The sequence below is a fragment of the Gymnoscopelus microlampas genome (assembly GCF_963454915.1).
Source record: "Gymnoscopelus microlampas genome assembly, chromosome: 12".
NCBI lineage: Eukaryota > Metazoa > Chordata > Actinopteri > Myctophiformes > Myctophidae > Gymnoscopelus > Gymnoscopelus microlampas.
The window spans coordinates 7737494-7758774 of NC_139949.1; the positions used below are offsets into that span (position 1 = coordinate 7737494).

General features: G+C 42.3%; 1 protein-coding gene across 3 annotated transcripts in view; it reads left to right on the forward strand.

Moving 5' to 3' along the window:
- Nucleotides 1-21281, forward strand: part of LOC311057787 (cytoplasmic polyadenylation element-binding protein 4-like) — a 67267-nt gene that overhangs the window by 24791 nt on the left and 21195 nt on the right. For all 3 annotated transcript variants that reach the window (XM_084074871.1, XM_084074872.1, XM_084074873.1), the window contains one exon: nucleotides 12016-12106. In XM_084074871.1, coding sequence (XP_083930997.1) covers nucleotides 12016-12106 — 91 coding nt within the window. The remainder of the gene's footprint in view (nucleotides 1-12015; nucleotides 12107-21281) is intronic.

Sequence of the window (21281 nt, forward strand, 5' to 3'; positions counted from 1 at the left end):
CAGATGTTTGTACCTCCAAAAACACCTCTGAAAAATCCCCTGTCTAGTGACCATTCATAAACAAACCTATTGCTAGAGAGGGCAAAACCTCCATTACCTCCGTCAGAAATTCCCCGCTGCGTGTAGCGGTTCGCGATATCCAGGTGTTAATTTAAAGGTTTCATAACTTTTTTTATTATTTATTTTTTAACTGAACTTTGAACATTCAGTGGATTTTCGGTGGGGTTTTCGGAATAATTTGGCAAAAAGAAGTGCTGGGATTGGCCCCTGACATCATAGTCCATTAATCCCGCCCCTCTCCTCCGATGATTGACAGGCAATCATCATTTCTTTTGAAAAAATCATGAACATTTGTGCAAATCTTTGAATATATATTTTTAAGCCAAAGATTTGTAACTCAAATCTTTGCTTTTGGGGGTCCCCTGGAACAAAAATGTTTTGTGATGGGAGTCGGCAGCCAAATACATATATCATTTTGGGGGTCCTTGACATGAAAAAGATTGAGCACCACTGATATAGAAACATACGTTTTTCAGAAAACTGTTGAGATTTAGGAGACATGTAGAATCGGCCTCAGGTCTCAATGGGTTAAAAAAAAACAAAAAAAATAGCAGATCTACAAGCTTGTACATCTGCTATATCACAGTGTGCGTTCCCAGGTCTTTAATGGATTAAAGAACCCCCCCACTCAGCAAGGGCTGCCAACTGACTGCCATTAGTCCAGGGGCCAACACTGATATTTTCACAAATTGGTACCACCTAAGGTGACCGTAAAGTTTTTGTATTTTTGTCTTCCTACATGTCTCTAGTTTATATTTTGGTATGATAACCCTTCCAATCTTGTAGCTTAATGGCAGTTATCACTACCTACCGGCTAATGTATCCGGTAGGAGACACAAAGTAGAATCTTTGTGTCCCCTACCGGAAATACACCCGGGCATCAAATTATTGCGACAAAAAAACAAAATATATCCATGTATTCAAGGCTTCATGGGGTGTGCAATTGATAACTTCTAAGATTTTTGGTGTTTGCAAAAAGACTGCTTTCCATAAGCTTGCAAAAGTTGACCCTCCTTCGGTCTAGGGTGGTCATAGCTGAATGGGTAGAGAGTCCCCCTGGGAAACTTAAAGGAGGAGTTCACCCAAAAAAATATTTATTTTCCATCAATTGCACACCCCATGAAGCCTTGAATACATGGATATATTTTGTTTTTTGTCGCAATAATTTGATGCCCGGGTGTATTTCCGGTAGGAGACACAAAGATTCTACTTTGTGTCTCCTACCGAATACATTAGCCGGTAGGTAGTGATAACTGCCATTAAGCTACAAGATTGGAAGGGTTATCATACCAAAATATAAACTAGAGACATGTAGGAAGACAAAAATACAAAAACTTTACGGTCACCTTAGGTGGTACCAAAATACGGCTTGGCCCCTGGACTACATGCCCTATCTGTGGTGTGGCGTGACTCAGCCCTACTACATCTGCAGCTGTGTCGCAGTTCTCTATGCGACGCGCCTCCCAAACAGCATGTGTAGAGAGCAGTGGTTCTCAAACGTTTTCATGTCAAGGACCCCCCAAAATGATATGTATTTGGCCGCGGACCCCCATCTCAAAATATGTAGTTCCAGGGACCCCCCAGAAGCGAAGATTTGAGTTACAAATGTTGGCTTTGAAAAATATATATTCAAAGATTTGCAATTTTTTTTTCTTCAAAAAAGCAGATCTACAAGCTCATAGTGCGGCACCTGCTATTTAAAAAGAAAAAAGCACTACCCCCCACTACATATGGAATTAGATTGTGTTGCAGCTAAAAGAAAATTCTTAGATTTCATAGGTACTGTACATAGACGTGTTAACAGACAGTTAACCTTTGAAACCATCAATATTTTAGTCCACTTGACCGTTTGCTCTTTCTTTTTCCCCTCTACACCAACTCTCCGAAAGTAGCCGATCTACAAGCCCAAAATAAGCGACTAGGGCGGGTCAGTCAAACTGTATTATTGTCTAATGTTGTTTGCAGAGCAGTGGTTTTCAAACAAGTACCCCCAAATGAATATGTATTTGGCTACGGACCCCCCAGTCTGAAAATATGTTTTTTGCCCATACAAGATTTATGTTGGAAAATGTTTCAAAAACATTCCACATTTTTCACATTTCTTTCAAGATGTTTTGGAAATACGCCTTGCGTTGCGAGGCGTTGTGAGCTTGCAGATCTGCTATTTTTGGCTAATGCTCCCCGTCACACAAAGATTTGTGTTGTAGCTCTTGAGGACCACCTACGGTTTCCCGGGCACCCTATTGTAGTACCTGGTACCCTGCAATAGGCTCTATGCACAGCAGCCATATTATCGCTTCCTTCACAGGTGTTACCAGTGATACTAATGAAGGCTCTGTTCCATTTAGTGTATCACGGTAGTTCTCAGATATTTGAATTTCAGATTTCCACGACCCCCATTACTCTGAGAGTGTACAAATGGTAAGGGTCCATTTGGTTCCATTTGTACACTCTCAGAGTTACACACCCGCAAAGGGCCATTTGGGAGTGTTTCCAGTGAGCCAACATGCACAATATCAGCACCTTGACTCTGTTTGACCAGAATGGAACAGAGCCTTCATTAGTATCATTGGTAACACCTGTGAATGTCTTACAATATGGCTGCTGTGCATAAAGCCTATTTCAACTCGGCTCCCACTGGGAACCAAATTTTGATAACCAACCCCATAGCTGTGTGTGTGTGTGTGTGTGTGTGTGTGTGTGTGTGTGTGTGTGTGTGTGTGTGTGTGTGTGTGTGTGTGTGTGTGTGTGTGTGTGTGTGTGTGTGTGTGTGTGTGTGTGTGTGTGTGTGTGTGTGTGTGTGTCTAGGGCCACACCGGGTGTCTCACCAGGTATCTCAGAGCAGCAGTGTTTGCATGTTGGTTTTGCATGCGCGTGTGTGTGTGTGTCCATGGAAAACGTCTCTCTCTCTCTGGTAGGCAAATGCCACCGTCTCCTGGGAGCTCTTCAGCAACGATGACTCAAAATGGCCCTATAACCCATTCAATACAGGGAACGCATCCGCGTCATTTTTGATTATAGCGATAACCATTATTTTATACTTCGAGTTATTCAAAAATAGCAGATACACAAGCTCATAGCGCGGCACCGAGTGCCGCGCTATGAGCTTGTAGATCTGCTATTTTTTTTGAAAAATCGTGAAAATGTGAGCAAATCTTTGAATATACTTTTAAAGAAAACATTTGTAACTCAAATCTTTGCTTCTGGGGGGTCCCGGGAACTAAATGTTTTGAGATCGGGGTCGGTGGCCAAATACATAACATTTTGGGTGGTCCTTGCCATGAAAAGCTTTGAGAAAGCACTGATTATAGCAACATTACGTTTTTCAGAAAGCACTTAGGATTTAGAAGACATAGCAGTGTAGATGCATTCCCGTATTGAAGGGGTTAAAAGCAGTCACTGTCCACTTTAGTACCTTGTATGTCCAAAACCATTCCTTTTTTAATTATTATTTAAAAAAAACCTTAGTGAAAATAGATGATCTAAAAGGTCATAACGCGTTGCATCTTGACCTGTTGTGAGCTTTTAGATCGTCTATTTTAGCTATCCTTAAGGGACACTCTTGTATGATTGCAGTAATTGACGAAAAGAAAAACAAACAAAAAAACGTGTGTGAAATATGAAGTAACAAGGTTTCTGTCAGCGTGTGTTGTTCTGTTGATGTTGTATTTCTGAGGTGATATTTGAACTAAGGGTGTCTGGTGGAGTTGTTTACATCGTGTGTCTGTTTATGATGTGGAACACTGTATGTACAGTACTGTTTGCACTGTTTACTTACTGTAAAGACTGTCAACCCTGACACACACACACACACACACACACACACACACACACACACACACACACACACACACACACACTGACTGCGTGGCAGGCTTCTACTTGACAGTAGGAAACTGGCTAATGTGTTTGTGAGGCTTTAAACCACCTTGGCCATAAAACAATATAATAAGAAGTGTTCTATGCACTGTAACTGTAGAATGTAATATAGAGCGCAACCATGTTCCAATTTCAGCAATGCAACACTGACTGTAGTCCTGTCTGTCTGTCTGTCTCTTTCATTTTTCTACACCACCTCTTGCTTACTACGCTGGTATTTTCCTGTTTTTTCCTATTTTCCTGTATTTTCCTATGTACATGTTAAAGGAGAGTTTCACCAGGTCTCAGGCAAAAGAAAACAAATACCAACGTACTTTGCCTTGCAGATGTAAAGGGGATTGATTGAAGGAGACCTCTAACAGCCCACCCCGGCCTTGACTCATTATCTTTATTGATGAACCGTCTATCTATGTATCTGCTGTGTTTGGCCCTCATTTACCAAAGGGATGACAGAAAACTGGGCACAATTTGAATGGTGGCGGGTAGCTTTGCTAACCTGTTAAACTGGTAACTTGCAACGCCACACATCAGTAATCATTTCTCTGTGATGTGCTCGTGTGTTGCTGCTGGCTAGTATTTTGAATAATCCACTATCCACTCTGTCTTTTGGTGTGGGTGCGAAGACAAGCTTGGGAGAGTTTGCCATGTCCATCTGTTCACGTTTAAGGTGATTTATTTGGTGAGCATTTGGCCGTGCGCCGCTGCGTGTATTATTTTTCCATACAACCTCACAAGTCAGTCCTAGCGGACTATTTCCCCAGCTGGGTCTTACCAAAGACTATAAAAATGGGACCCAATGCCTCCTTGCGTGGCACTCTGCATCAAGGGTTGGATTGGAGGGTAAGTCCCACTCCCTGCGACATACTAGTGTCATGTCACAGGCAAGCTATTTGAGTTGAGGAAAGTCCCGGAAAAGAAGCGCTGTGATTGGCCAGTAGTCACGTTGAGTGGCAGTTGGGGCAAACGCTCACCCCAAAACATGATTTACGATTCTGTGCCCACCCAGTGAATCAAATGATGGGGGTGGAACACTGCACATTAGCACTGAGACGCCCCTGTCTGCATCTCAATGCACCAGGTCTTGAATTGTAGAACTACTTCTCTAGACTGGAATCAACTCATGTTGAAGTTTTATGATCTGCTCTATAGTGACAATCAGCATCTGACGTGGAATAGACCTGATTTGTTTAATACAATAAGTAGGCCCTACTTAATAACAACAACCAAGGATGTGTCTTAATTGAAAGTGTATTACATTCAAGCAAACACAAGTAACAAAATATATTTTTGAACACAAAAATAGAACCTAAAAAAAGTATAAAAATGTGTAAAAGTAAAACAGTGGAATGGAAGAAAAAAAATATTCCAGCTGAAAATAGTCCAGTCACTGAAACAAAAAGACCACATTCTCCCTCTTCTCTCAGCCGTTCCTAACACCAGCAATTAACAACAGTCATCACAAACACATTAACAACAACAAATGATTTGTCTCAATGGAGCGTTTATCCACCGCCAAAGGGGAGAATTCTCCCCTTTTAATTTTTTTTAAATTTTGTTTTTGAATTCCTAAAATGTTTCTCTAATGTTTGAGTATAACATTTGTGTCGTTATTCTCAACGAATTAGGAGATATAAAATGTTTTATTTTTTCAAATCCATTCACTTCAATGTTGAAAAATAAACGGACGAATAATTCACATTTTTTCTATAAAGAAATTATTAAAAACCCTGGCAGTGGGTGAATAAATTATGACTAAACTCCAGCAGTCAATGTGTTAAATTCAAGCAAACAAAAGTAACATATATTTTTGAACATAAAAAAGTATAGAAATACATCCATATTGATAAAAGTAAAGCAGTGAAATGAGGGAAAAAAAACGAGAAAAAAAATGCCAACTGAAAATATTCCAGTCAATGAAACGGTGCATAACTCGGACGGCGCTGATTCGGCTCAAGCAAACTTAGCAACGTTCGTCAAAAACAATACATTATCGGCAATGTTTTTTTCCCACGGTTGTTCGGAAAATAGCCCTACGGGCGGGGCTTCCCAAGTCCTGTATAGTTCCATATATGGCCATGTCCGGGGGGTGCACTTGAACACCATGTGACATTGCGTGACACACTAGCATTATGTCCAGGGGGTGCACTTGTACTGTTCATCATGGCTGGGGACCGCCGCCTCACGCTACAGAGACGGGGAGATAGGCTCCTGCCCCTATGGGTCACATGGCTCGGCAAAAGGCTCGCTAAATGCTCGGAAAACCTGCTAAACGTAGTAGTTTGTCTTCCAGGGCCCATTCCTGCCTGCCTCTCTCTCTCTCTCTCTCTCTCTCTCTGTATTACACTTTAACCCATTAAGACCTGGAACGCATCTGTGTCATTTTTTTCTAATTTGAGCTAAAAAGCATTATTTTACACTTTGGCTATTCAAAAATAGCAGATCTACAAGCTCGTAGATCTGCTATTTTTGAAAAATAGAGAAAATGTGAGCAATTAATATATATATATACATATGAATGAACAGTTGTAACTCAAATCTTTGCTTCTGGGGGTCCCTGGAACGAAATATTTTGAGATGGGGGTCTGCGACCAAATACATATCATTTTGGGGGTCCTTGACATAAAAAAAAGTGTTAGAACCACTGACAGCAACATGGGTTTTTTTTCCCCAAAAATGTAGAAGACATTTTGTAGAATCGGTCTCAGGTCTTAAGGGGTTAGTGGAGCAATAACACCACTACAGTATCTACCTGCACGTGCACACCGTGCCTGGCCATGTGTTTATTGGCTTGTCTCTTGTCAAGGTCACACTGGCTTGTTGTTTAGTGTTTCCACAGTCAGCGATCCAGGGCTGTGCGTCCGTCCCTGCCAGTGTTGCCATGACTGCTTATTATAAGCGACTTTGGGCTCGTTTTTTGGTTGGCTCACTGGAAACACTCTGCTAGACCAGTGGGTCTAAAGTTGGGGTCCAGGGACCCTCATGGGCTTCTAAATGCCCCCTTACGGGTGTGTAACTCTGAGAGTGTACAAATCCATTTGTACACTCTCAGAGCTATGGGGGTCGTGGAAACCACTGTGCTAGACTAAATGGAACAGAGCCTTCATTAGTATCATTGGTAACACCTGTGATAGAGCCTATCAGCAATCGATAAGGCACATAGGAGCCGAGACAATATTCTAGGTGGTGGTGGTTATGCTTTATGTACATGATATCATGGTCAGAAGTACATTAACACCTCATGTCAGTGGTACGGTAGTTCTGCCTCGAGCACAGGGCAGAGATCATAGTTATACTGTAGCTGCCTGAAGGACAAACTGAACCGTAACGAGATAGGCTGTATACCAAAACAATAGCTATTAGGCCCAGTGGAGACATCTAGGCTCTTACAAGCTGACAAATATCATAGTGTATCGTAGAATATTATAAGTGATGGTAAAATATAAAGGTTAGATATAAGCAGCCATATAATTTCTTCCCCGCCACCAACCACCACACCATCAGCTGTTAAACAACAGAAGAGACAAAAGGGTATGGTGCAAATACGTGTTTATGTCCCTTCAAGTGCAGTCAATTTTAGAAGCATAAACAAAGTTGACTGGCCGACTGCCACTTTAAAAATGAAAGTCGGGTTTTCGTCTCGTGACCCGCTTCGGGTCTCCGCCCACTCTCTGTGACGGACATGGCAGAGTTCTTGTGTTTGACTTTGTTGAGCTGTTGTCCTCACAGCAAGGGTGTTTTTCTTCTCAAGTAAAGATGTTGCAGGCCAGATAGGCCACTGTTAGCCGCCAGATAGTGTAGTTTGTGGATGGAAGGACAGACAGACAGACAGACAGACAGACAGACATACAGACAGAGGGTTAGATTCCACAGATAGCTGCATAGACTGCTAGATAGACCGTGTGTGTGTGTGTGTGTGTGTGTTGTATGTTATCAGTCATGCCGGGGGCAGTGGTCAGGCCATGTGTCTGCTGCGTGTTCCAGTTAGCCACAGAGACGGCCCTGGAATGAACAGCAAGCCTCTCTTATTGTCCTTTACCTAAGTGTCGTTTAGGTTTAGAGGTTTGGCTCGTGTCATTACCTTGCCATGATGTAACTCCAAACTGCCCCTGCTAAAAGAGCTTTGAGAGCAGTTTTTCACTGTTTTTCACATAGGGTTGGTTCCGGTTCCTTATCGTTTCCCTTTAACAATTCCTATATTTAAAAAAAAAAAATCTTCATACATTCATGGGACTGTTCCAAATGTAATGGAACCGTTTCCGATTCCTCAATGTTGGAGTGAAACCATTCTGCCAATATACAATGTAACACCAAAAACCCCTTGGAAATTCGGTGTAGAGGGGAAACAAAAGGAGCAGATCTAGTATAGAGCCCTGGGGGACCCCAGGCCAATGAAGTATAGAGGGTTTAACTCATCTCATTCACTGCCAGACTTATTTCTGGCTGTGTGGTCCCAGTGCCAGGATTTTGCGATTTTAATATTTCTCTGACTACTGACCCTAAACTTCACCTCGCTTGTATTGTGTGTGTGTGCGTGCGCTTGTCAGGTTAGATAGGGTAAAGACGAAGCCCTTATCACTGTGTGTATACTGATACATTACTGTATATCTGTAATCACATGCATGCATTTCCACGATGTTTCATGTGTGAGCTGTTACCTCGGATGCTCTTTGTCTAGTCAAAGCTCTTTGCTAATGTATCAGTTAGTTCATGCTGTGTCTTCCTCTCTAAACACCCTGTAGGCCTGTCGGTGTCACCATCGTGACATATTAGTTGACTGTTCTCTACTCTTTAACCCATTGTCCCTGGAACAACATATTTTAATGGGGATTGACGGTCAAAAACATGAAAAAGTTTGAGAACCACTGATATACCGGTAACAACATAAGGTTTTTACAACAAAACTGTCAGGATTTAGAAGACATTAAGATTTGCACAAATGTTCGTGATTTTTCAAGAATAGCAGGCTATACAAGCCCATTGCGTGGCACTGCTATGAGCTTCTATTAGACGAATCCACAGACGCGCTGGCTGTAGCTGCCTGTAGCTGCCTGTAGGCGGCCATTGCTGCGGTGTTGCGTCCGCGGAGCGTTGATACCGCAGCAATGGCTGCGCGCAGGGCAGCGCTCCGTGGATTCGTGTATATCTGCTATTTTTGAATAGCCAAAGAAATCTAAAAGTGACACAGATGCGTTCATGGATTGAATGTGTTAACACCGGGACCGTTTTAGTGTGTGAGGCAATCGCAATTACGACATGACTGCACACAGGGCCTTAATGCAGTGTGTTCCTGTTGTGTAAGGCTGCTCTGGGTTTGACTGGGAGGTAAGGGCTAAAGGGACGTGAGAGAGGGAGAGAGAGACCGCAGGTTTGAAACCCACCACGGTTGAGCACGTTCCATCATAACTGACTGACGTGACATATTCATACAACTAGACAGATACCCTGGCTGGCTGACTGATTTACTGACTGACTGTAGTCTCGCGTGGCCAGACCGTTGCCTCCCACAATTTTCAAATATTTCCGGTCATACAGTCTGGGACTCGGAAGCTCTGAGCATGATTAGAATTTAAACCGGATGTGAAGCCTCCTCCCCTCTTCCGTTTCGTCTTTACAGTCGCGCAAATGTATCCTAATATGAATACAAATCATCTAAGTATATTTAGCTTGCTGCTTAGCAGAAATGGAAATTAGAAAATAAAATGTAAAGATATTTTAAAATATAAGCGGATTTCGGGAGTTGTAGTTCCAGACTCTATATTTCGGAGATTGTGGAATAGTTGTCTGGCTACGCGAGACTAGACTGACTGGGACTGGGCAAGTAACCACAGATATATCAAAACCGAAATTCTTGACTTAATATTGCTCATGTAGGTTAATTGATTAATGGAGAAGCAGGGTTTGTTTATTTATTTGTTTTTTTTATCATGAAAATGTGTGCAAATATTTTTATATATATATATATATATATATATATATATATATATATATATATATATATATATATATATCTTTTTTTTTTTTTAAAGCAACGTTTTTTTTTTTTTTAAAGCAACGTTTGTAACTCAAATCTTTGCTTCTGGGGGGTTCTACAAATGTCCTCTAAATCCTAACAGTTTTCAAAAAAAAATATGTTGCTATTATCATTGGTTCTCAAACTTTTTCATGTCAAGGACCCCCAAAAGGATATGTATTTGGCCGCGGACCCCCCATCTAAAAATATGTTGTTCCAGGGACCGCCCCAGAAGCAAAGATCTGAGTTAAAAATGTTCGCTTTAAAATATATACATGTGTATTCAAAGATTTTCAGACGTTTTTTCAAAAGCTCATAACTCGGTGCCACACTATGAGCTTGTAGATCTGCTTTTTTTGAATAGCCAAAGTATAAAATAATGGTTAATGGGCTAAACCATGTGATTTGACAAGTGGTTGTGCTGTGCTCTGTATTCTCCATGGGGAGAGAGAGAGAGAGATAGAGAGGCAGTCAGGGGACAGCCTTGAACGCTCCCTGATTTAGAATGATTTATCTGAAATCAACTTTCTCATCATGATTCATAGACGCTGGGGAATTTCCTTTAGTGTATGGATTGGATGTGTGTGTGTGTGTGTGTGTGTGTGTGTGTGTGTGTGTGTGTGTGTGTGTGTGTGTGTGTGTGTGTGTGTGTGTGTGTGTGTGTGTGTGTGTGTGTGTGTGTGTGTGTGTGTGTGTGTGTGTGTGTGTGTGTTGGAATTGACCTCCGGTCTAAATGGGTTAACCACTTTAACCCTGGCTATTGGCTATGTTCAATAAATCTTTAAAAATGTGGAACGTTTTAACAACGCAATTCTTGTATGGGGGGGCGGGGGGGGTCTGAAAATATTTTTCAGATGGGGGTTCCACGGCCAAGTATGTTAATGTCGGGGTCCTTGACATGGAAAAAGTTTGAGACCCCCTAGGTAACCATGGGAGTTTAAAAACATTACAACGATGTCACCATTTTAACCCATTAAGACCGGGAACGCATCTGTGTCATTTTCAGATTTATTGGGCTATTCAGCACCTAGTGCCGCGCTATGAGCTTGTAGATCTGCTATTTCTTTTGAAAAATCGTGAACATGTGTGCAAATCTTTGTACACAATCTTTGTACACATATACATGAATATATATGTTTTTTAAAGCAAACATTTTAATTAGGTCGATTCCACAAATGTCTTCTAAAACAGTTAGAAAAAAAAAAAAAGTATATTAGTGGCTCTCAAACTGAAACTCTTTCATGTCATATATTCAAAGATTTGCGCACATTCTCACGATTTTGTCTTAAAAAATGGCAGATCTACAAGGTAATAGCGCTATGAGCTTGTATATCTGCTATTTTTGAATAGCCATAGAATTTTTTTAATGACACAGATGCGAAGGGGCACGGTGGCGCAGTCGGTAGCGCTGTCGCCTCACAGCTAGAAGGTCCTGGGTTCGATTCCCGCCAGGGACGCTGTGGGCGCTGGGGGCGTGTCTTCTCCTCCGCGTCATCAGCGCCCATACCCAGGGTGGGGTTGGCAAAAGGGCCTACTCTGTGTGGAGTTTGCATGTTCTCCCCGTGTCTCCCAGGGTAGTTAATACCCTCACAAAAACATGTAGTAATCCTGGTCGCTATACCGCCTCCCCCATGACAGCCGGGGCGCCTGATGGAGGGGAAGGGAACTGGTTGGAATAACGTGTTCCTTCCACGCGCTACGTCCAACCAGGGAAACTCCCCCCTGTCAGGTAACAAGAAGGTCAGTTGGCTCTCATGCACTGAAGGAAGCATGAGCTCGGCCCTGGCCTCCCTGGCTGTGGGGGACTGGTGTAGCGCTGGTGTAGGGCTGGTGTAGGGCTGGTGTAGCATCCAGGATCACACAGGAAATTGGCACCGGGTGAAAAAAATGGGTTACAAAAATCGCGGGATAAAAAATTATAAGAAAAAAAAAATGACACAGATGCGTTCCCGGATTGAATGGGTTAAAAAAAAAAACGGCAACGTGGATTACGTTATACACAAAAAAAAGCTTTCCGTTGTGGTCCCTCTAATATTAACCCATCGTGGTGTGTCTTGTGTCTCCAGGAGCGAACCAGGTCGTTCGACGGCTTCAACATGAACACCCTGGAGAGCTCTCTGATAGACATCATGAGAGCCGAGCAGGACACCCTGAAAGGTGAGCACGCACGCGCGCACACACACACACACACACACACACACACACACACACACACACACACACACACACACACATATATGGGGAAACCTTGCATTTACCGTTACTTTTCAGGAACACACTTTGACTTTCAAAATGTTTACAAAGTAGCGAAAACAGCCGATCTACAAGCTCACAACGCATCGCGGCGCGATACATTGTGAGCTTGTAGATCGGCTGTTTTTTTTTCTATTTTACATTCGGTAAAAAATATATATTTTTTTTTTGCCTCTGTGGGCACGATCTCCTTTTTTGTGTTAAAACAGGAACTCAGGAAACAGTTTTGGCTCCTCCCCCTTTCAGTCCAACTTCCTGCTAACGACAACATTCTACGTTTAAGGCAGTTGGTGCTGAAATCTGGAGAGTACATGAACCCTAAGCGTTCCCCCTATTCTGGGGAAGAGCATATGGCGAAAAATACCTGATCTACAAGCTCACAATGCCTGATCTAGAAGCTCACCACAGTGAATGAATTGTTTGTACTCCAGGCTTAATGGTGCGTCTGTATAGCATGTGTGTGTCTGTCCTCCTCTCTGTCTAGCTCTGTCTTTACTGTCTGTTGTCTTTGTCTCTCTGCTTCCTACTCTCTCTCTCTCTCTCTCTCTCTCTGTCTCTCTCTCTCTCTGTAAGCGTTGTGTGTGTGTGTCCGGCACAGCTTAAAACGTGCGCCAATAGGCCTTGCGTTAGATCGTTTTCAAATGTATACAAATCGTGGGAAAAAAATAGCAGATCTACAAGCTCACAATGCGACGCATTGGGAGCTTGTAGATCGGCTACTTTCAAATGGCCGAAATGTATATATAGAGCTGAAGTGGTTAATATATGTTTTGTAATAATAATCAAATTCTACAAAGTAACTAGTAACTAAAGTGTTCCAATAATTGTTGTGGAGTAAAAATGGATACTATTTGCCTCTGAGATGTAGTGGAGTAGAAGTAAAAGTACCTACAAATTGTACTTAAGTACAGTACTTGAGTAAATGTACTGTACTTAGTTACTCTACACCAGTGTTTGTGTGTGCGTGTCAGTGTGTAGTGGCGTTTCAGCAAAGTGCTGATGGTGTGTAAATCAGACAGTGAAGGAAGTCCAGGAAACGACTGAGACAGCAGTGTGTCCACGCTGCCGCAGCAGCAGTGCATTCTGGGTATTATTCATGCATAATGCATTATGGGAGATGCAGGAGGGCAGGGTAGGGGGGGTGGAACAGTGGCTCAAGGCCCGTGGCGTTGTCCTTATTGAAGACGCGATTTGTGACGAGGTGCGGAGGCACAGCGTTTTTTGGGGGAACTTGGCCACCAAGACGTTTTCTCAATACTTTTACTTCTACTCCACTACATCTCAGCCAGCCACTCTCAGCCTGGCTGTGCTCCGGTGAAGACCACTGTTGGATCACACCTTACAGCTTAACATTTTGCATGTCAAGGACCTTCAAGTTCATACGTATTTGTCCATGGACCCCTATATCTGAAGATATGTTGTGCCAGGGCAGGGAGGGACCCCCATATTTCAAGATTTTATTCGAAAATAGCAGATCTACGACACAGTGTGAGCTTGTAGCTCTGCTATTTTCAAATAGCCAATGTATATATTGTTTAAAGTGGTTAAACCGTTTTTGATGCTAAATGATCATGTTTTTGCTGCATTTGTTTTGTATGATAATGAATCATCAAGTAAAATGCCTTTATAATGACAGGCCTGGTTCCCATGTTCTGCTTTACATGGCCTTGGCACTAACAAGCTAAACCGTGGAGCATTAGCATGCTACATCAACGTGATAACAAGCACTATCTGTAGTGCTTGAACACTGTACAGAAATAGATGGATGCCACACCTCCCCTACCGTTCCTAGAGCTACACTCTCTCTCTGTGTGTGTGTGTGTGTGGGGTGAACAGCTGTGCCTGCTGTACTCCATTAGTGTCGTGCAGCTGCTACACACACACACACACACACCATGGTGGAGTACACGTATACAGCATAGCAATAGAATGGGCTACATTGCCATAAATACCATTGTTGTTTGGTTCTTTTTTTAACTTATCACCATTTGCTTCCCAGCCACCCCTCTGCCCCACACACACACAGACACGCACGCACGCACGCACGCACGCACGCACGCACGCACGCACGCACGCACACACACACACAGCCTTGACCTGATAAGCCACAGAAGGTAGAGTCATCCTTGTCAGTATGCCCTGTCAGCAGTGGTGGAAAGTAACTAAGTACATGTGCTCAAGTACTGTACTTGAGTACAATGTTGAGGTATTTGTACTTTACTCGAGTATTTCCAATTTCCAATACTTTTACCTCTACTCCACTACATCTCAGGGGCAAATATTGTACTTTTACTCCACTGCAATTATTTGAAAACTTTAGTTACACGTTATTTTGTAGATTTTGATTATTATTACAAAACATACAGTAACCACTTCAGCCCTGTATCGGCCATTTGAAAATAGCCGATCTACAAGCTCACAATGCGTCGCATCGACACATTGTGAGCTTGTAGATCTGCTATTTTCAAAAGCTTTGTATACATTTGAAAACTTGAAATGGGGCATTCTGCATAATGAGTACTTTTACTTTTGGTACTTCAAGCACATTTCGAGTACATTTTAGAATTCCATACTTCTACTCGTAACGGAGCATTTCTACATTGCAGTATTGATACTTTTACTTAAGTAAAACATGCGAGTACTTTTTTCCGCTGCCCTGTCAGTTGAACGTCATGAGGTAAACACGGCATGGACACGAGGCTCAGCCTGATGCAGCGTAGAGTCACATAGACTGAGGCTCAAAACAGCCTTTCTGCTGAAGTCGGCTCACACACTGACACGCCCTCAGCAAGGATTGACACTAACACGTTGTGTTAGTTTGTTTTAGGGACTCTGGAAGCGACGTACTTTTGTTTTGCTGGTCACGCAATCTCAAAAGGAGTAGTTCACCCAAAAAAATGACTTATTTCCTATCAATTACACACCCCATGGAGCATTGAATTAATGGAGTTTTTTTGTTTGTTTTTTGTCGCATTTCTAAGCCAATAATTTGATGACCGGGGGAAAGATGCTAATGTCTCAAAGGAGACTCTTTGAGTGTCCTACCGGAGAAACCGCCGGTCCCAGGGGGTCCCCAGCAAAATGTGTTAGTGTCGTTTTAACCTTTTATACTTTGGCTATTCAAAAATACTGTAGCAGATGTACAAGCTCAGGGCGCGTCACTTCGTGTGAGCTATTTTTCTAAAAGCAAACATTTTAACGCAAATCTTTGCTTCTGGGGGTCCCTGGCACGACATATTTTCAGATGGGGGGTCCGCGACCAAATACATATATCGATTTGGGGGTCCCTGGCGTGAAAAGGTTTGAGAAGCACTGCAATAGGCTCTACGCACAGCAGCCATATTGGAAAGAAATTGGGCCTCTTCTTACTTCCTTCACAGGTGTTACCAATGATACTAATGAAGTCTCTGTTCCATTCTGGCCAGGGTGCTGATATCGTGCATGTTGGCTCACTAGAAACACTCCATTTTGGTTCCCAAATGGCCCCTTATGGTGGGTGTGTAACTCTGAGAGTGTACAAATGGAACCAAATGGACCCTTACGGGTCCATTTGGTTCCATTTGTACACTCTCAGAGTTATGGGGGTTCTTGAAAATAAGACAACCACTATGCCACATTAAATGGAACAAAGCCTTAATTAGTGTCATTGGTAACACCTGTGAAGGAAGTAAGGAAGGGGCCCAATTCATTGCCAATATGGCTGCTGCGCATAGAGCCTATAGCTTATCAATTGGCAGCATATTGCACATTATGATATCACATATCTGAATGTGAATCTAAACAATAGCAGCAGTGTCACAGCTGAATGTGCAAAGGAGTCAGCATGTATACATATAGAGTCAGAGGCGTTGTCAGTACCATCACTTATACGTTTGTCCTCATCAGGCAAGTATGCCGTCTGTGTGAAAGGGAAGGGCACATGGAGGGATAGTGTGTGTGACCTCAGGGGGTGTATAGGGGTCGGGGTGTGGTGGTGTTTTTTTGGGGGGGGCTTATGTATGGGGTGGGATACTGTACAGTATGTTGTTCAGCTTGTTGAGACCTTATCTGTGTGCTTGTGGCTCAGCCCCGCGTTATCAGAGCACAGGGGCCTGAGCCTGTGTGTGTGTGTGTGAGGCAAGGTCACGTGTAAGACAAAAAAAACAACGTTATTTTAAACAAGGTATTTGCCTTAGATCAGCGCTTCTCAACCTGTGGGGTCGGGACTCCCAGGGGGGTCTCCACACAATAGTTTTTTATCTCCAGATGACAGTAAAGTGACAATTTAAGACCTTTTTAACCCATTAAGACCTGGAACGCATCTGTCATTTTTTTATTTGAGCTAAAAAGCATTATTTTACACTTGAGCTATTCAAAAATAGCAGATCTACAAGCTCATAGCACGGCACCGAGTGCCACGCTATGAGCTTGTAGATCTGCTATTTTTAAAAAACAGTGAAAATGTGTGCAAATCTTTGAATATAGATCTTTTTAAAGCAAACATTTTTAACTCAAATCTTTGTTTCTGGGGGTCCCTGGAACAACATATTTTGAGATGGGGGTCCGCGGCCGAATACATAATTATGGGGGTCCTTGACATGAAAAATATTGAGCACCATCGATATAGAAACATACGTTTTTCAGAAAACTGTTTTGATTTAGGAGACATGTAGAATCGGCCTCGGGTCTTAAAGGGTTAATATAACATAAAAAGAAAAAAGACCATTACTGCATCAAAAGTAATCAACAAACGATACTATACAAAATGGTCAACCAACAAATAGCAGATCTACAAGCTTAGCTTGTAGATCTGCTATTTTCATAATCTGTGGAACAGAGTCGAACGAAATTGAATGCCTCGTCTCCTACATTCCTCAAGTGCTTATCAGGGTGCGGGGGGTCCCCAGTTCAAATATGATTATTTTGGGGAATATTTACTACTAACCTATACAAATTTAGCCTGCGTCCCGACCCATTGTTTGGGAAACAGTGGAATAGTCTGATTAAATTATAGTTAAATTATAAAATGGCGTTTATCTCCCCTTATGGTCTTTTTTAAGGGATGGTGTCGGGGCATTGCACATTTTGGTGGCATGCTTGGTGGATTCATCGATTTGTCTTATTAACCCATTGAGACTTGAAGCCGGTTCTACATGTCTCCTAAATCTCAACAGTATTCTGAAAATCGTATGTTTCTATATCAGTGGTTCTCAATCTTTTTCACGTCAAGGACCCCAAAAATGATATGTATTTGGCCGCGGACCCCCATCAAAATATTTTGTTCCAGGGACCCCCCAGAAGCAAAGATTTGAGTTAAAATGTTTGCTTTAAAAATATATATTCAAAAAAAAAATAGCAGATCTACAAGCTCGTAGCGCGGCACTCGGTGCCGCGCTATGAGCTTGTATATCTGCTATTTTTGAATAGCCCAAAGTGTAAAATAATGCTTTTTAGCTCAAATCTAAAAATGACACAGTTCCAGGTCTATGAATCAATAATATTTTTTCATAATGGATTCATTAGATAACTTGTCACACTCCTATCTGTGTGTTTCACTGCTGAAGGAGAAGCCAAGGGAAGGAGATGACCCGTGCTGCCGTCTGTGGTGACGTGTGGCGCTACAATGTTTAGCTTAGGAAGCTGTCTGAGGCATTTTTTACTCCTTGCGCACGCACAAAAAAATAAGCCTAATGTTTCTTTTCATTTGGCCTTCCTCTTACCCCCTGGCAGCCATGTTGCCTCTCATATCCTGTGTGTGTGTGTGTGTGTGTGTGTGTGTGTGTGTGTGTGTGTGTGTGTGTGTGTGTGTGTGTGTGTGTGTGTGTGTGTGTGTGTGTGTGTGTGTGTGTGTGTGTGTGTGTGTGTGTGTGTGTGTGTGTGTGTGAGCAGTGAGCACGTGTATTAAACTACATAGATGTTTATTTAGCCTGCTGGTCAGCTGGTGTCATAACAGTACGGTTGACACCACGCCATGGCAATTATTATAATACAGTATTAAATATCGTTGATGTCGGGTCTCAGGTGGAAACCTTGCATGTCCAAACCCCTTGCTTTTTTATTATTATCTTTAAAAAAACGTTTAAAACGGTGAAAACAGCAGATCTACAAGCTCGTTTTCACTACTTTAGTGTGACAGTCTTGTATGATGCAGTAGGACATTACAAAACAAAAACAAAAAAAACAGTTTAAGTATGGAGATAAGAGGTTTCTGCCCCACAGTGCCAAAATATAAGGACAACAATTAAGTTGTATATAGATATCTCTGCTGTCTGGCAGAAACCAACTCCTAACTCCAAAATGTCCATTTTTCAGGAAATGGAAAAAAAAGTGGAGTTGGGAGGTTTTGTTCATCATTGATAAGAACAGCTGAATGGACCTCCAAGCTCACAATGAGGTTGGATATTTGTTTTACCAACACACAGACGTAAAAGGGGGTTCAATGGCCCTGATTTATGGAAAAGAACGGTCAAAATGGAGTTAGCTGGTTTCTGCCGGACAGCAACGATATATTAACCCATTAAAACCGGGAACACATCTGTGTAACAACTTAAACCATTATTTTATACTTTGGCTATTCAAAATAGCAGATATAGAAGCTTGTATATCGAGCTTGTATATCATCAGCTATTTTTGAAAAAAAAAAAGAAAATTTGTGCAAATCTTTGAATATATATATTTCTCAATTTAACATGTTAAACTAAAGTCTTTGCTTCTGGGGGGTCCCTGGAACAAAACATTTTCAGATGGGGGGGTCCGTGGCCAAATACGTATCATTTTTGGGGGGTCCTTGACATGAAAACGTTTGAGAACCACTGATACAGCAACACACGTTTTTCAGAAAACTGTTAGGATTCAGAAGACATTTTGTAGAATCTGAACCTCAGGCCTTAATGGGTTAAGAACTTCCTGTTGAGGGGTCTATGCAATCTCCAGAAGCACATGTACATATGGCAGAGCACAGATGTGACATAGCAGAGACACAATGAATGAATGAGTACAGTAGCACTCGGACTGGCTTCCAGCATTGTTCCTACTGACAGAAAGAATCCCTCTGTTCTCTCTGTGTGTGTGTGTGTGTGTGCGCGCCTGTGTGTGTACACTTGTATTACTATACTTGTGAGGGCAAAATTTCCCCACAAGTATAGTACCATTTGACAAGTAAGCAGTGGTGAAAAAATTACTCAAATGTTTTACTTAAGTGAAAGTATCAATACTGCAATATAGAAGTACTCCATTACAAGTAAAAGTCCGGAATTCAAAATGTACTTGAGTATAAGTACAAAAGTATTGGTATCAAAATGTACATTGTTTGAAAATCGCAGATCTACAAGCTCACAACACGTCGCGGCGCGTTGTGAGCTTGTAGATCGGCTATTTTCAAATAGCCTATGTATAAAATATAGCTAAAGTGTTTAATGTATGTTTTATAATGGAATAATTTATATCTGCAAAGTAAGATATAATTATTTAAAGTTTTCAAATAATTGTAGTGAAGTAAAAGTACAATATTTGCCTCTGAGATGTAGTGGAGTAGAAGTAAAAGTATAGACAATTGGAAATACCCCAGTAACTCAAAATTGTACTTAAGTACAGTACTTGAGTAAATGCACTTAGATACTTTACACCACCACTGCAAGTACGACATTGTGAGGACATTTTTCCTGGTCCTCACAAGAAAAACTGGTTATTTTATGGCTAGGTTTACATTTAGAAAAAAAGATTCAGGATTAGACATGTAGACGTTAGGGGTTAGACGTATGCCTTTATTTATACATAGTTGCAACGCCAGCTTGTAGCTATTTAGGGTTAAACAACGGCAACAAAGTTGTAAAAATGGCATTCATAAAATTGACGTCTTCATGTCCCAAAGTCCTCATAAGTATAGTAATGTAATAGTGTGTGTGTGTGTGTGTGTGTGTGTGTGTGTGTGTGTGTGTGTGTGTGTGTGTGTGTGTGTGTGTGTGTGTGTGTGTGTGTGTGTGTGTGTGTGTGTGTGTGTGTGTGTGTGTGTGTACTGTAAGCGTGTGCAGCCATCTGGACACATGGCTGTACTGTGCGCGGCCATATGTTTCGTCAAACAGCGCAGCATTCTCTGAACCGCGTGAAACCTAGCATCCCTATTCTAGGGCAAATGCTAGCCCAAAATAGCCGATCTCCAAGCCTGTGAGCTATTTCCAGCGTAGATATTTGGTGGTGTGTGGGGGGGGGGCACGGGACCTAGTAGACTGTTTTCCTTTTTTTTTTTTTACCCATTTTTCTCCCCAATGTAGTCGTTATGCCAATTATTTCCTCCCCACACACATTTGTGTGTGTTTGTCACCGCTGTTGTATCCCACCAACTCGCCTGCCAGTGAGGAGCCCCCACCGGGAGGACGCAGAGCCTCCGTTATTCGGAAGGAGATTGGGCCTCCTCCTTACTTCCTTCACAGGTGTTACAAAATATACTAATGAAGGCTCTGTTCCATTTAGTGTAGCACAGTGGTTCTCAAACTTTTTTAATTTCAAGGACCCCATAACTCTTGAGAGTGTACAAATGGAACCCTTACGGGTCCATTTGGTTCCATTTGTACACTCTCAAGAGTTACACACCTGTAAGGGGCCATTTGGAAACCCCCTCAAGGAACCATGAGGGTCCCAGGACCCCACTTTGAGACCCACTGATGTAGCAGAGTGTTTCCAGTGAGCCAACATGCACAATATGCACCCTGACTCTGTTTGACCAGAATGGAACAGAGCCTTAATTAGTATCATTGGCAACACCTGTGAAGGTCTTTACAATAATGGTTGCTGTGCATAGAGCCTATTATAACACTCCCTGCTGACAGGCTCCGCCCCCCCCCCCCCAGCCCGTAGGAGTACGTGCGGTGACAAAAATCACGCTCCTCGCCCCCGGGAGATATTGACTCAGGAATGTGACCAAAACAAAAATAAATCTCCATGAATTCAAGGCTCCATGGGGTGAGTAATTGATAGGGAGAAAGTCATTTTTGGAGTGAAGTATCCCTTAAGTACAGTAGTCAAGTAAAAGTACTTAGTTACTGACCACCAACTGGGTGGGAGCTCTGTGTGTGTGTGTCCTGTGGGACTGAATGGGGCGAGG